Here is a 17412-nt window from a genome sequence, read left to right as displayed (position 1 = left end):
TCCAGAAGCATGAAGATCCTGCAGACACCTTCAGAAAGATGGAGGTTTCCTCTGACTCCACTCGCTGACAGCAGAGATCACACATCATCACATGACCAGCAGTTCAGCTCGACCTTTGACAAACAAAGAATTGTTCTTCAAACCACACATTCAATTACTTGGTTATCAATAATTGGATAAGAAGTTTATTTTAATCTTCATATTAATCTTCAAAGCAACAGTCTTTGAATTTCTTTGCCATAAAGTGTTTATGTTTTTCCTTTTTTGAAAGATTTTTTAATGCAAAATGTTTTTTTGTTTTTTTTGGTGTTACTTACTCAGGAAACCCACAGTTAGACACATGAGACTGAACAGAGAGGGACAGACGCTGAACATGGTGTGTGGGTTAAGACTAAAGCTGTTCACACTGCCAGTGAGTCTGAAGCTGCATGTCTCCAGTGGCTTGCGGTCGCTACTGGGCGTTCCAACTACTGGTTGCCTAGTAACGTTTGTGAATGACATTCACAGATATTATTCCATGTTATGGACGAATCAGTTTTCTTGCTGCTAAAAACTAATATTTTAGAGAGAAAAGACTAAATATAAATAGAATCAGTTAATAAATTCTTAATATTAAAGATGAACGAGAAACAGCGAGTGCTCTTTGCCATCATGGCTATTTATCTGGGTTCATGAAACCCTGAAGTTGCTGAGCAAAGTTTCTGATGTTATTGTGATTATATTAGTGAGATCATGATCAGACAGCACACAGATCTATATCTTCTATGTGAATATCTCACTAGGTTTTTCATGAATGCTGGAGTTGTTATCGTGATGAACATGTCGTTTTCCGTCCAGTTCAAAACCACAGAAAACTATTGGGTTTAAGAGCATTTTTCTGATATTACATACTTTTGATTTAACAGAAAATTAATAACCAAATCCAATATAAGAATGCTGTCTGTTCTTTCAACTAATCATGTAAATATTCAAAAACAACGGCATGAGGGAACTATTTGTGTCTTGTGTTCTGGCTGACCATCGTGTAATTACAGTAAATCTTGAAACTGGAGTGGAATATGAAAATAAACAAGATAAAAAAAACCAGGATGTCCAGAACACAAGAACGTCAGTGCAGGAATAATGAATGAATCGAGTGTTGATAAATAAACACAACATTAATATAAAGGCAAAGTGAGAGAAACACTGTCCCCTTTGTGTGTCTAGGTTTTGGTTTTATTGTCTTTTGTGAAACATGACCACATCTTAGTCTTTCTCTTCTGCAGATCTGCACATGTTCTACTTCAATGCTTCTCTTCACTGCGGGTTTCCTGAAGAAGCCTTTTTATTCTTCACAACCAAACTAAACCAAGACCCTGAAACTGTCTGTTGTTTTACTAGGTTAAAGAGACTTGCTTGTAAGAGTCTCAGTGCTTTGTGTTTGCAGGGTGGTTTGACACTGTGGTCAGTGTGATAAACATCATGAGATGTTCTTCAGCTTGTGCTTTTCTTTTGCTCTGTGTATCTTCTTTGAGTCAAACCTTCAGCCGCCTCCAGGTGTGATAAAAAACAGGAAATGTTTATCTTAACAACAATAGACACAGACTTTCCATTGCATAAAACATATATAAATGAAATACATTGATATATGAAAAATTTTGAATCCATGAACAATTTAAATATGTTTATAACATATCCCAGCTCTTCCTCCAGAAGGGTTTAGTCCGGTCATCTGAAACATTTGTTAGAGAGAAGTGAAACTACAGTCATAAATAAGTGTGCATTGTAAAATATCTACTTGCTTTTTATTTATTTTTCTGTAGCACTAATATATTTTACAGTAATATACACTGGCATTCACATTTATTTTGTTATGAAAACATGTAAATCTCCTCAGTAAAATAAAGAGTTAATAATGTGTCTGACTCTGGTGGCACATAGACATCTGGGTGTTTGGAAACAACGGTGACGTGTTTTGTGGGCGGATCTTTCCTTGTGGCAGAAAAAAACAGTTCTGCAGTAGCACTCTAAGGAAGCTACATAATAAAAGAATTTTATATCTCAAAATTCAGAGAAGGAATTGACAGATATAAACTCTCAATTGCGAAATATAAAGTCAGAATTGGGAGAAACAAAATGATACAGACCTTGTGACCAGAGAAACAAGCGAGCAGACATCTTTATAATTTTGCAGTATCTCTGTATATTTCTATGGCATCGCTGTCGAAGTGTAATTATCTGCTGAAGTGGATTTAATTATTGTAGAGTTAACTAAAGTTTATCATGAGCATTGTTAAGTTTGAAGGGGATGTCTTAACAAATATCAGTAGACCGGGAAGATTTTAAAACGAGCGGTTCATTAATAAATCTGTAAGATCTTCACCTTCATACTGTGGAAATACAAAACAGAAAACAACAAATATTATAAGATGTATAGATTTTAAAATGATGTCATGCTGTAACTGTAGGGGTAATACATTAATCCCTCACTGTAAAAAATTTCTTACCCTCCCAAATCAAAAATTTCAAGTGACCGATAACATCTAAATTTTTCAATTGGCCCAAGTGAAAATCTGCAAATTTAATTTTTATAATTTACAGAATTTCACTTGGGCCAATTGAAAAATTTAGATGTTATCGGTCACTTGAAATTTTTGATTTGGGAGGGTAAGAACTTTTTTACAGTGCTTATGAAGTGCATTTGTGAATATATTGTAGACCTATTGTTTACATCAAACTCATGCTTTAATAGTAGACTAATCATCGCAGGTTTCATCAGTCTTTCTGTTTAATGGCTTGCTACCATAAATCAAAGGCCGTCTTAACAACAACAGTATTCCATAAAATAAAAAAAATAAAAAAATTGCATTCTGATTTTGATATCCAAAGACACAAGACATTTTCCTCTTATTCCATGTATTTTCCCCGTTTTCCTTCACTTCTTACACTATTTTTTCTGCCACCACAATGCGTGTGCAGCTGCAAGTGACGTAACTGTGACGTCTGAAAATTATGAATATTCAAATATGACACGTCATCATACACAAGAGAGCCAATGAGGTTTAAGCAGAGTTTAAACTCCTCCCCTTTCTCCTTATATGGCGCTGAGCGCTGCACGTCTGCTTGAATGAAAACAATTACATTTAAAAATGTTTCTCAAACAAAGCTGTTTTATGTATTCAGAAAACCTGTGACTTTTTGTACTTTGATCTTGACAGCATACTGGAATTTGTACTCTGCATATCACCCATTCAAGTGTGCTCACACACACACAGCAGTGAGTATTGAACACACACAGTGAACACACCCAGAGCACTTGGCAGCCATTTTTGCAGCGGTGCCCAGGGAGCGATTGGGGGTCCGGTGTCTTTCTCAAGGACACCTCAGTTGTGGGTAATGAGAGTGGAAGAGAGCGCTGTTCATTCACTCCCCACACCTACACTTCCTGCTGGTACTGAGACTCAAACCCAAGGCCTTCGGGTTTCAAGTCAGAACTTCTGACCATTAGGACACATCTGCCCCCACTCAGGATCAAGTTGCTCAAGATGTTTCTGTATGAGAGTGGGTCAGTCTTTGTAACTCAACATTTCCTGATGCATGAATTATCATTTTCATTATGTTTTGTTTAAACCTTTTATTTTAAATTGTTTTAATATTAAAGCTGTCTTGTAAGTTGACTGAGGCCCCCTAAAGACACACTACATGTAGATTATATTGTCGCCCTCTAGAGGAAGATTTGAATAATGCTTATGAATTATGTTCAGTGTCATTCGTCCTTCTGTAGAGAAGATGAAGCCTGTATGAGCTCTCAGTATCAGACACTGTAACCTCCACTAGGTGGCGCTCTTTCAGTGTGATTAATGTAATATTCAGTCAGTGCTGATGGTGGGAGGAGCCAGTAAAGCTGATCATTACTGATAAAGAGCTGAAGAAAGAGGAAGGAACTAAAGCAGACAGATGTAGAGACAGAGAGATTCACACAGAGAACATTCAGCATAAAGAAGACTGAACTCAACTCACAATGAAGATCCTCCTCATCTTCTTCACTTTCTCCCTGATCTCAGGTCAGAGCTTTTCTCTTTCATCACTGCAGTAATGATGCTGTTTTCTGTTCATGAGGTTTCTGATCACAGTATCAATCTGATTGACAGGTGCAGTGAGATGCGTCAGTGTCACTGGATATTCTGGAGGAAGTCTTCTTGTTGATTCTGGGAAACTTTGGTTCAGTAACTCTGCTAAATATACGGCCAAAATACCTGAGTGGAGAACAATAATAAATTATAGGACACATGATAAATGGATTAAGGAAGGACGATTCACACTGTTTAAAAACAATGAGGGAAAACTCGTGATCTACATCAGAGATTTAATTCAACAAGATGCTGGAACATACCGGATTAGAGTTTATGACAAATGGTTTATCGATATGACTTTGAATGTGGAAGAAGGTCAGTCATTTGAAGATTGAGTTCTTTGTGTAGTAAAACTATTGATCATTTTAAACATTTTATATAAGTGAAATATAGTGAAATATATTTCTTTATTATGTGAATTACAGATTCCTGTTGTAAAGAGTCAAAGAGAGTGATGGTGAATATTGGAGAAACTGCAACCTTCAGCTGTGAATATTCACAGAATCATATTAATGATCCCAAGATCATATTCAAAGGAGGAAAATACTCTATTGAAGAGTTGATATGCCACTGATACATGGAATAAGACCGAAAGATTCAGTGTTTCTGATGACAGACAAAATAAACTCAAGACTGTGAGAATTACTGCTGTGACTCCAGATGATGGAGGAGTTTATTTATGTGGAGTTTGGATCAACAGAGACTCGTACTGTTACTCCATTATTAATACTGTTCATCTGCACGTCATTAGTGAGTAGGAATATGATCAATAAAATCTATTTGTCATTGTTTTCCTTCATATTTGTATGTAGTTCTCCCAGTTTATGAATGAAGACTTTGAATGTTGACAGATTCGTGTTGCGGAGCGTCAAAAACAGTGAATGTAAACAGTACAGAAACTACATTCAGCTGTGAATATTCTTGGGATCAAAGGTATGATGGGAAAACCATATTAAAAACAGGAAATGACATCATTGATGAGATGATTTCCACTACTAAATTAGAGGATCAGAAAGAAAGATTCAGTGTTTCTGATGACAGAAATAACAAACAGTTCAAAGTGAGAATTACTGCTGTGACTCCAGATGATGGAGGAGTTTATTTATGTGGAGTTTGGATCAACAAACACTCGTACAGTTACTCCATTATTAATACTGTCCATCTATATATCACCAGTAAGTGGAAATAACTCATTCAAATCTGGTTTTAAAGTTTCTACAATCTTTGTGAAAAAAATTGATTAGAGAAGATATTTGTCATTGACAGCTAAAGTGGGCGTGTCTAGAGCGACTGGCCACTCAGGAGGTCGTATGATGATCAAGTGTGAACATCCTCAACACAAAACCAAGCCAAAATACATCTGTAAAGAACCAGATGGATGTTCAGAGAGGAAGAATCCAGGAGTTCAGGATAAATGGATTGAGAATGGAGATGTTTCTTTATATGACGACACCAGAGCAGGAGTCTTGATGGTGTTTTTTAGAGAGCTGAAAGCTGCAGATGCAGGAACATACAGATGTGGAGTGAATATGTCTCACTATACTGAGAGCTTCACTGAACTTCAGCTGGACGTCAGAGACGGTGAGGAACCAGAAATACTTTATCATTTCTAAGTTATACGTTTTTATGATCTTTATGTAAATTTGTCCTGGTTTATAGGTGCAAAATATCCAAAGACAAAGACTGAATCTGCTCATCTTGGTGAAGAAGTCAACATCACCTGTCAGATCCCAGAGGAACATAAAGTTCATTTCTGCAAAGAGGATGATGATCACATCTGTCAAAACATCAGCACATCTGCAGTGACAGAAATGAGTCCTTCATCTGAGAGAAATGAAGAGAGAGTTTTTACAGTGAGCATCAGTAATGTGAGCGTGAGAGATGCTGGAGTTTACTGGTGTGGAGCAGAAACCAGAGACACACATTTGACTTTCATCTCCCTGACCACCAAAATTCAGCTCAATATCTTCAGCAATGGTGGGTTATTTTAGTTTTTTTTTTTTTTTTTTTTTTTTTACTGTGGTTTGAATCAATAAATACTTTCGAGTGTGTAATAATACATTTATTAATTTATTAATGAGTATATGGTATTAATTGAATTATTTATTGAATCATTTAAAAAAAATAACAAACTCCTCTCTAGAGATGTTTTTTCTAAAGTCAGTGAATGACTTTTCTGAGGTAACGTCACGTGTCAAGCTTTTTTATTGACATCTTTCCATGGTTGAAACACTGATCAAGCAATTATATGTGACATGAAACATTTCAGTATGTTGTAACATATGTATTTACACACATTTTGTGTTTCTGTAAATAGGAAATTTCCGCTTGAACTAAGGGGGCTACAGCGATCTGTCTTGTCACAAATACAATTGAAAGAATTTGAAAGCTGAGACTTTGTTTCTTATTAAAAATTAGGCACAAAGTTAGTTGCAATTATTGGATCAGAGCTTATGGGACATGAAAAAAAAAAAATATGAGATGGGAATACAATTTTATGGCAATGTTTTTGTGTTTTCTAACAAATGTTTTTGCATTCCATTGATAAACTTTTCATTTGCTTGCGAAACTTTCCATGACCATGTCTCTTTAGGGGCTCCATACACAACAAAGACATTTAGTGAAACTTTTTATGTTGTCCACACGCTGTTTTTTTTTTTTTTTGTTTTTTTTTTAATTCAGTCTATAGATCAAAGATAAAGTCTTTGTCTCAAAGTAAATCTGTGTTTGAATTGAATTAACACTGTATTTGTGTGTTTTATTTTCAGGTTTCTCCATGATCATCATTATTTGTGTGTGTGTGATTCTGCTGCTGATTGGTGGATTCACTCTGACTGTGGGTAAATTAACACACAAGAGACGAGGTGACGCACACACACAGATGTTGATGTTGATCTCAGTTGTCTTTGTCTTATCAATTGATTCATTTTTTTTTTTTTTTTTTTTTTTGGGTTAATTAGGAAAAGCCTTAACATCAGACAATGGAACAAGAGAGAAACATATAATGGTGAGTTACAGTGTGTGTGTGTGTGTTTGTGTTTGCACATAGCTACTGCGGTGTTTTCTTTCTTTTTTTTATCAATATTCTTTCTATTTTCCATGTTCAGTCATCATGTTCAGACAGCAGACGTGATTCTCTCACAGATCCTGGATCAGCTCAGATTAACAGTCATGATGAACTACCCACAATCCCCTCTGCTGGGCTCCTGTACGCGTCTGTCAGTTTCCAGAAGCATGAAGAGTCTCTCAGTGAAGCTTCAGTCACTGTCAGTAAGAACGAGCTTTACTCTGATTACGCCATGATCAATCACCACATGAGACTCAACTAACTCACTTATAACAGAGATCAGAGCAGGGGCGATTCCAGGATTTTATAAATGGCACAGGGGGGACCAAGAACCAGTGTGATGGGAAATCAGAAAATTCAACTGGAAATAAATACTTGTTTAGAAAATATTAAGCACTATTTCAAAAATATTTGCAATGCCCAGTATCCTAATATAGATGTTATTAAATGTGGCACTGCACAAGAACCTGAAAATCATTTTGTATTTTGCATGGATTGGACCACACAGTTTTGTTCTAATAAATAAAAAAACATCACATAGGCATTAATTAGTCATTTAACATGCTTTATTCTCAACACAAACATTGCATGTGTGTGTGTGAGTGAGTGTGAGTGTGTGTGACTCTGTCCTCTTTTCATTCTCAACCCTGACAGTAAATCTAGCCCAATGGTGGTGGGGAGGCACCAGGGGGGGGCCAATCATATTCCGGGGGGGCACCCCATGCCACCCCTCTAGACATGCAAAATGAGTTGGAATGCGCACAAGCTAATTATAAGCTAAAGGCAAAACAAGTGCCAGACGCACGCCAGGAGCGGTTCACAGCCGAGGAGACCGACGTTCTCGTCAGGGTCATAAAAGACAGAGAAGTGACAGTGTATGGGGATGGAGAAACACACCCAAATTAGCTTCGGTTTAACAGGCGTATAATAATTTGGGTAAATGTGTAAGCTAGATTTATGCCTATTTTTTCACATCTTCATGGACACCACAATGATTTCCCTCATGTGGAATATTTTTCCTTGTAATTATATATGGTTTGCAAAAATGGGAACTGCTGCATCTGTGTGTAGATGAGAGAAGCAAAGTGTATGTGCGTTGTGCACACACTACATTATGGCCAAGCATGCGCCCTTAAAATATCATCTGAACGCGCCACTGACTTTAGACTAGGTTTTTCCTGGTCTGTGGCGGAATTGTTTTCTGGAACTGCAAAATAGCACCAGGGAACGTTTGTACCGGAACACGCCTCCTCTTTTCGCTGAACCACCTCCGGGAGCGCAAGTTCATTCCCTAATTTACCGACGTGTGTCTGTCGAGGGGAAAGTCCGCTGTGCGTCGGGTGCAAAATAGAAATGAAACATAGCACCAGGGAGGTGAAAAGGTGTACAAAGTCAATTGTGCTGGGTGCAAGATAAGTCCCTCAGACAGAGCGTTATCTGATGTGTAACAGTATATTAGATCTGTGCAGTACAGTAGCCCGTTTAATCCCACCAGTCACAATTGTGAACAACCCTTTCTACAAAGTACGGCCCATCTTCAGGTCACTGAATGAGTGCACACACATCTCCCAGGGGCCAAGTGTATGTTACGGGTCCAAGAATGACACTGTGGTCTGGTGTAACACATTTAATTAAAAGTCTGTTGGAAATACAAAAAGATGTGACAGTTCATTAGCGCTCTTCTACACACGTACTCGACAACTCTTGTTCTGGCCAATATTTAACATTACCAAGTATCATAACCTATAGTTCATGTATAACCCAATCACACATTGTTTCATAAGAACATTTTAAACATAATAGTTGACTATGCAATTAAATGCAATGTCTCACATAAACAGTAATAATGTAACAGTTAAGTATTTGTGAAGATCCAGTGTGTGTACAGTATGTGTGTGCGTGTGCGCGCGCACGCGTGTATGAGCGCCGATTATGTCTGTGCTCGCGCGCATGTATGTGTGTACAACATTCTCACTGAACAACATTAGCCTATGTTCTATTCTTGTCGCTCAATTTCCCTTTCCCAGTATGGAGATATCAATAGAGAAATAATGTGACACTTAAACAATAGAGGAATTCTCTCTTAAGAAACCACGTAGGGAGTTTAACCATAGCAATAACCTCTATCGCGATAGCGTTAGCTAACATGCATTCACTCATTGGGGCTGATGCTGACACAAACATGGAGCTAATAAACAAAACGATACCTTCAATATTCACTTCTAGCATATTTGACCTAACAGTTAACCTCATGCATTACTTACACAGCATTAATTTCTGAACTGTATTATTTGTCTAGCTGACCAGCTCTCGTATAATGTAACAAACATACTCAGTGGCTTTGCCAATAACCGTTAACTGACCGCGCGCCATTGTACTCGAAGAAGCTTGTCAAAACTCGCAAGAAAACTCATTGCTGTAGAGAGTAAACATTACAACAGGTCGCTATCTGTGTTTCTACTACTGTTAACTATTTTCAAGATTCTGTTTCAAGTGTATTTACCTGTTGGAAATACAAAAAGATGTGACAGTTCATTAGCGCTCTTCTACACACGTACTCGACAACTCTTGTTCTGCCGTCAGCTATTTACTAGTAGTTGCCTATGTGTATCACAGAGAGCGCCATCTGCTGGAGAGTTTACTCTTAACAGGGGTGAATTATATGACAATGAGAGGTCTACAGAATCAGTGGCAGTGTTCCTACCAAAAATAAAATGGGGTTCAGTCTTTTCTGTCTCTCAAATCACCCTATGCCACATGTAGTCCTTAGTCTAGTCCATAGAGGTCTAGCAGAACAAGCGGAAGTTCCTCCAGGGTGTAACTTTGTACATGACAACCTTTTCACCTCACTTAAGCCTCCTTAATGAAATGACAAATTGACAAAACAAGTTTATGGATGTCTTTGAATGTGTTGTGTAAATAGGTCTAATTGAAGAATTTGTATGAATTCTGACTATGGTGTTTCCCACTGGTCACTATTGTGAACAAGTATAAAACCTAATGTTTCAGTAACTTAACCAACATAAAATCAAAGAGGGCTTAAAGTTTGTGTGTTAGGGAGGTCTAAGGAGTAAAATGCATATACTCAAATTGCAAAAAAAAAAAAAAAAAAAAAAAAAAGTGGGATTAAACGGGTTTATAGGCTGTCTGTTTCATTAATGTTAGTCATACAATTGTGTTATCATGGGAAAAAAGTTAAATATATATTTTTCCAATCTACACTATATTGCCAAATATTTTGGGACATCTGCCTTTACATGCATATGAACATTAATGACATTCTATTCTTAATCAGTAGAGTTTAATATGGAGTTGGCTATAACAGCTATAAAAGCTTCAACTCTTCTGGGAAGGTATTCCACAAGGTTTAGGAGTGTGTTTATGGGAATTTTTGACCATTCTTCTAGAAGCGCATTTGTGAAGTCAGGCACTGATGTTGGACGAGAAGGCCTGGTTCCCTTTCGAAAGGGAACTCGCTCTGCGTTGAGGATGCTTTGGGGAACACCTCAGTCATGACAGGTGTCTGAAATCATTATCACATCACGGCAATCATATTGACCGGTGACAGCCGCTGAATTCATTAACGTGAAACCCGCCTGGCACATATGACGATGATCTTTTCATCTTCAGGGACTGTAACCGCTACAAACAAAGGTAATAAGAAAAAATTAAATGCACTAAGAAGGCTGATTGCTTTCAAAAGTATGCAGACCCGTGCCCAATGTACCTTACGCCGGATGACACACATGATTTGTGCGTTTTCTGTCTGGGTGAAGAGCACGCACAGGCAGTTCTCGAGGGAGCTGTGTGTGCTTTCTATGAAAATGCTCTGCTCTCGTCTGGCTCAACATCTGAACCCCGTGGTCAGGTCCCGCTCTTGCTGAGGCAAAGTGGCAACGCACGTCATGGGGTTCTCAGATGGAGCTCGACACTGAGAAGTACAACCCTGCCACCCAAGCCACTTCAAACTATGTCACGGCTGAATGGCAGAGCATACACATAAGCGGGTCAGGCCGGTGCTGCCCTGCACACCATGGCGATGATGCAGGCATGCCAGGCCGATCTGCTGGGGGATCTCGACCAGGGGGCGGGGCTGTCCCCTGAGGCGGTCTCTGAACTGCGCCATATTTGGTTTAATTTGATTCAAATTCACAGATTTGATTTTTCACCAAACATACTGCTACCGCGATCGGCCAGTCGATGATCTGTGGTTGAACCTGGCCGACATCGGGGAGAAAGAGAAGGGCTTTCTCCTCGACTCACTGGTTTCGCCCTCTGAGCTCTTCGGCACCTCCGTGGAATCAGTGGTTGAAAAGTTCAGAGAAGCGAAGGTGCGCTCAGCGGTATACACATCTTAAACGCCGCTGAGCGCACCTTCCCTGGCCACGCCAGACAGGTGGGAGAACCTGGCCCGTCACGGCCCGAGGTCCGTAGACAGGTACAGAGATCCAGCGTCGCCTCTCATGCACCCCCTCCGTATAGGAGTAGGTCACAGAGGAGGTGAGACTCCCGCAAGAAGAGGGATTTGAATGAGGTGATCCAGCACAAACACAGTCAGCATCGGTGATGGATAACCTCCCCTGAGGGCGTAATTAGATCTTAGTCATCTCATTTCTTCCACGACTCCCCAGGCGCTTCTTACATCAGGCCTGAGGTGGGCCCATGAGTGGTAAACTATGTTCTGACAGCCCACCTTGGTTTAGTTAGTGAGAGTGCCTCTTTCAGGCATGTAATAGTGGTAGACCCCATGTTCATAGAAAACTGTTTGGTGAGTCTTCATTTCGCACGCCGCAGGTGAGCTGAGCTGGTCTTATTCTATTTTTTTGTATGCAACTAACACTAAATTGTATTTCTCTACAGACTCATGGTTCAGAAACGTCACGTTTCTGTTATAAGGTAAAGTAATATGGAACATATTAGGGCCCTGAAGTTCCCGTTAGGTGGCTAGAACGATAGAGAGAACCACCATTCAAATATGTATGTGTGTGTTGGTTTTTTCCTTTTGTGAATTCATGGGGTGTGCCACCGCTCATTCTTAATGTAACAGTTGGGCTTCCTCTCATTATGAGAGCATTCTGAGGCCGCTGCTCATTTCTACTGGAATGTTAGCGGAGCACAAAGTGGCAGAACGTCATTCTAAGAGAATGGTAACGTTGAATGCAGCCGCCTGGTTTATTTTTTATAAACACTTGAGCCTTTGGGTTATTAGCCACCTCAGGGTAGAGTAGTTTGTCTCCTCTCCTTTTCAAAAAAAAAAAAAAAAAAAGAAAAAAAAGAAAAGAAGAGTATTAGAGAGTAAATATAATTGTTCTAGAGACTGATGCTGGAGCTTCAGATAGATCTTATGTCCGGCCCACGGGGCCGTCTGACATAATGTGGTACTGAGTACTTCACTCCCTTGAGTTCTGTTTGGTTTTTCATACAGGCTAAGTGAGTTTTGCAGCCTCTCATATGATAAATCTGTTTTTTAAGGCTGTTGCTCCTCCGAGCCCTCAGGTAGATCTATGCGCATAGGCTGGCCCTCACCAGGGCCACCTCAGTAGCTGGCCTAGGCTATACTAGGGATAGTGCGGCGTTCTGCTAATGCATTTCTGCCTCTGGCCCCTCACTATGTGAGTATGGGTTTTTCTTGCATCCCTAGATGACAGCCTCCTCCCATGGGAGTCACTCTGCCGAGGCCCGCCCCCTTCTGTGCATTTGGGGGTAAGAAGAGTAATGCAGGTTGGTGTAGAGGCATGATTGATAAAGACCTAGGCCTTCAATAAGGCCTCCCCAGTGCAATGGGTCTTTTTGCGCAGGGTCAGGCCGTCTATTGCTCTGCAAAGAGATGGTCTGTCCGACCCCGCCATGCAGAGCTTTACAGTTAATTTTCGGACGCGTTTCAAAATGGACTTCACTGACAGAGAGAAGGCAGAACTCGTATCATGTTGATTTTTCTTTATTTGGCAAAAAGCACAACACTTTGTTTTTACTGTGAGTATACAAAAAAAAAATAGACACTTAGCAGGATCGAATTATGTAACACTTATATGTAAGATCAAAATCAACAGAGTATTCTGAGTCTCTTTTGCGCTGATTAGAACAAAAGCGAGTTTATCGCGCCGGCACGATAGCCGACCCCAGGAGGTTAAAGGGTGTTGCGCTTTTGCTGAGTACACTGCCATGGGCAATGTGATTAGGTACCAGGATACTGTTGGCGATGTGTAAACAGCTTATCTGCCAACGAAGACTGCGCTGTCAGGTATAGGCCGTAAGCAGAACTCCTTGATGGGCAGCCACCAAAAAGGCCTCTTTAGGCCAGCTTACTTTAGGTGGTTGGCCTTGGTTGTTTGGGCAGTAGACTCACTTACAAGTATTAGGCCTTAACAGGACACCTCAGAAGAGAGCCACCTACATTGTGGGACATACTTTATAGCTGCGACCAGGTAGTCAGCCTTTCAAGAGGTCTCCTGTGGGTGGCCCCAACTGTTTGTGTTGGTATGTTTTCGGTCCCAACTATGTTGTTTTCGAAGCAGAATAGACTTGCTAACAGCTAGTAGGCCCTTTTAAGCCTCCTTGAAGGCGAGTCCCCAGCAGTATGGGTAAATTGGCTGGCGAGTTCCCAAGGATAAGCAACTGGACAGCTAAACTGACTGGCTATCAGGCAGTAGGCCTCGCACTACCCTGTGTCAGTGTTAACAAACACACTGTCACAGCGGCCAAAAAAGACAAAAGATATAATAAGAGTTAAGAGTCCAACTAATGGAAACACTAATCATCGTTATGATGACTTCAAATTAAACACATTAGAATTCAACCCCTTTTAATTCTTAATAACAACTTCTGTAGACGTCTGACAGAAATAAAGTCAGTCTGGTTAGTAATAAGTGAAGCTGGTAATGCTGTTTGTGGAGTTGTTTAATCCTCCTCTGCTGAGATCTTCACAGATTTAATGTCTTCTTTTCTCTTCAGTTGATTTCATCTAAGGCTGTGTCTGAAGTCAGTTGTAGTCCTTTTGTTTCTGCTCGTCTCTTTTTCTGTTCTCTTCTTTCCTTCAGTGATTCTGCTTGTTAACAGGCTTATTAAGGCTGAGATGACTCCATATTTAATATACACAGGTTTTGTGGCTCAGATAAGGTCCAGTTCTGGTTTATTTCTTTGCTCTTGGCTGACTTGTGGCATTGCTATGGCCTGCTTGTGGCCCAGATCTGGCAAACAGGAGCGGTCCGTCATTCCACGCTGCATGTGGACCAGATCATCTTTCCATGTGTGCCAGATGTGGGCCAAATCTGGGATGTCACAATGTTGCTATGTTGGTAGGTGCTTGATTTTATACAACTGTGGCCATGGAAGTGATTGGAACACCTGAATTCAGTTATTTTGAGGGGTGTCCCAATTATTTTGGCAATATAGTGTATATTTGGTTTTGACTTGGTATGTGCCAAATTTGGTGTTATTAGGGATTTTAAAGGATGGCTAGGTGAAAATAACATTAACTCATTTGTGAAAATTTGCTCATTGCGACTCATTTTTCCAGCACGGGTCACATGTAAACTTTTTTTACTTTACATTTGTTTGTGCTCACAGTTCATTTCAAAAGTCTGTGTACAGTCCATAAACAGATATTTGGTTTAAAGTTCAGTGTTGAAGACAGGACGTAAAACCCCTGAGTGACACTTCTAGAAAATACTGTAAAGTTTCCACTCCAGATGCAGACATTTATTTTAAATGCAGCTTTTGACACATAAAACCTCTTTAATAGCAGCTCTTAAACAGACACAAGTTTAAAACACCTTTATGATGAGACACATGAAACATGAGAATCTGTTCAAAGCTGTTAAATAACAATTTTCTCTTTCTCATCTCTCTGAATTAGATTTGTACTACAGAGAGATTATGAGAAAGATATTTTTTCCTAACATCATTATTTTAGCACATTTAAAAGTTTATGCATTAACTCACTGATTCTATACTTTCTGATTCTATGTTGTTTTTAGTTCAATCTTGTTCTGTTTGTTTTAGTTTATTTTTCTGATTTTGCTGCTGCTGATACTTTTATTGTAGAATCATATTTTAATTCACTGAAAAAAATATTGATTTTTACTATAATTTCTTGTTTAATTCTCCCAATTTTAGACTCGTTATTGTGATATTCAAGGATTTGAAAATGACATTTTATTCTGAGATCGTTTTGTTGTCAGAAAGTTTCTCATGAACACTGGAGGTGTTTTTGTGTGTGATGAACAGACAGTTTTTTCCGTCCAGCTCAAAGCCACAGAAAACATATGAAGGTTGAGGGTCTCAGTTCAGTTTAATTAAACACACTTACTCAGGAAACCCACAGAGAGACACATGAGACTGAACAGAGAGACAGAAGATGAACAGAAGACAATAAAGCCACTTTAAACAAGCAACATCTAGAGCTTTTTTCTGTAAATTTGTCTTTTATTTTTAAGATTTTTCATCATTTTCAGCATTATATCTCTGGCTAATATCTGGCAGTAATTGTATGAGTTGAATGCTAATTTGCTTTTCTAAATTCAACCAGATAAAGATAGAAACTTAATTGTAAGTATAAAGCAGGGGTGTCCAAACCTGGTCCTGGAGGGCCACTGTCCTGCAGAGTTTAGCTGCAACACACACATGCATGGAACACACACACACACATGCACTTGCCTCAACACACATGCATGGAACACACACACATGCACTTGCCTCAACACACATGCATGGACGTTTCTAGTTTCTAGTATGCCTATAAGAGCTTGATTTGCTGGTTTGCATGTGTTTAATCTGGGTTGGAGCTAAACTTTGCAGGACAGTGGCTCATATAATGATGTCAATGCAGACAGATCAATAATATTGTTTAATATTAAATTAAATGTGCCCATTTGTGATATTTTGTGTGAGATCATCATCATCAGATGATGATTGTGTGTTGTGTTTGAACATTTTACTACAATCTTTCAAAAAAAAAAAAAAAAAAAAAACAGAAAACATTAATAAACATTTATAAATAAATAAATAAAAAAAAATATATAAAATAATATATATATATATATATATATATATATATATATATATATATATATATATATATGGAGTGTAATTTCAGAAAATTTTAACTTTTTTTAAAGACAAAGAGACTTGCTTGTAAGAGTCTCAGTGCTTTGTGTTTGCAGGGTGGTTTGATACTGTGGTCAGTGTGATAAAGATCATCATGTTCTTCAGCTTGTGGTTTCTTTTGCTCTATTTATGTTCTGCGGGTCAAACCAAGAAGCCCTTCAGCCGCCTACAGGTGTGATAAAAACAGGATATAATTTTCCATTACCAATGGTTAAAGATTTATATCCACTCTATACAAAGACACTGTAATTTGTGCAATGTATGGAAAATAAAAATCTTGTTTATAATTGATAAAGCTCAAACTGTTAAGCAAACAGTTTAACTGACTGCAGTCATAAATCAGTCAGTGTGCTTTATTATAAAATAGGTATATGTTAAAAGTCTGACCCTTTTAGTGGCCTTTGCTCTCTGCTGCACTTCATATAGTTTTCATATAGTAATTAATCAGTAATTGGAAGACCTGAAATAATACTGTACATCAGTATTTGAAAAGGGAAATCAAAAGACGTTTTTGTATCTGCACTGTCATCCACATTGGCACAAAGAACCTACATATTCAAATATGACACAATGACATACATGCAAGAGCCAATGAGGTTTAAACACCGTTTTGACTCCTCCCTTTTCTCCTTATATGGCGCTGTGTCCTTTTGAATAAAATGAATTGAAATTTGAACTGCCAGACCAGAGAACATTTTCTGAGAGTAATGAATTCAATTTACAGCCATTCCGCACACAGAGTCGATGTATGTCTTCAGTAGGCTTGCAGTTATAGAGGATGAAGCGTATGGACTGTTTTTATTGAACTTATTGTAGCTCGATAGCAGAGATGTTACTAAAGGTCGTGCTGAAACTCGTGAATTCCTAACAATATCATTACAAACTCAAACAACACCATTAAGGCGAGACACGCCAGGCAAAAACATTGTTTTTTTTTTTAACTGGTCAATTTTGAGATTTTTGGATATTTGTCTTCAATAACATGTCTTTTTTCAGACTTGTGGTGAAAAAAAGTCCGAAATACACATTTAGGTCTTTATTTTACTACACTGTGTCTGTTTGCATCTGTAGATTTCTCATAAATTCAACAAAAATTGTCGTTCTTAATCAATATGCTGCTCCATGATC

The 17412-nt window shown here is 38.7% G+C and overlaps 1 protein-coding gene across 1 annotated transcript; it reads left to right on the top strand.

The window, feature by feature from the left end:
* Positions 1-5425: 5425 nt before the first annotated feature.
* LOC307148856 (polymeric immunoglobulin receptor-like) lies at positions 5426-7084 on the top strand (the record flags this gene model as incomplete). Its single annotated transcript, XM_079854760.1, has 4 exons — positions 5426-5693; positions 5772-6089; positions 6881-6948; positions 7073-7084. The coding sequence occupies 4 exons, from the start codon at positions 5426-5428 to the stop codon at positions 7082-7084; spliced, it is 666 nt and encodes a 221-aa protein (XP_079710886.1).
* Between the last annotated feature and the right edge of the window lie 10328 nt (positions 7085-17412).

Source organism: Squalius cephalus (assembly GCF_949319135.1).
Source record: "Squalius cephalus genome assembly, chromosome: 2".
Taxonomy (NCBI): domain Eukaryota; kingdom Metazoa; phylum Chordata; class Actinopteri; order Cypriniformes; family Leuciscidae; genus Squalius; species Squalius cephalus.
The sequence above is the reverse complement of the archived record's forward strand: the minus strand, read 5'-3'. Positions and strand labels throughout refer to the sequence as shown.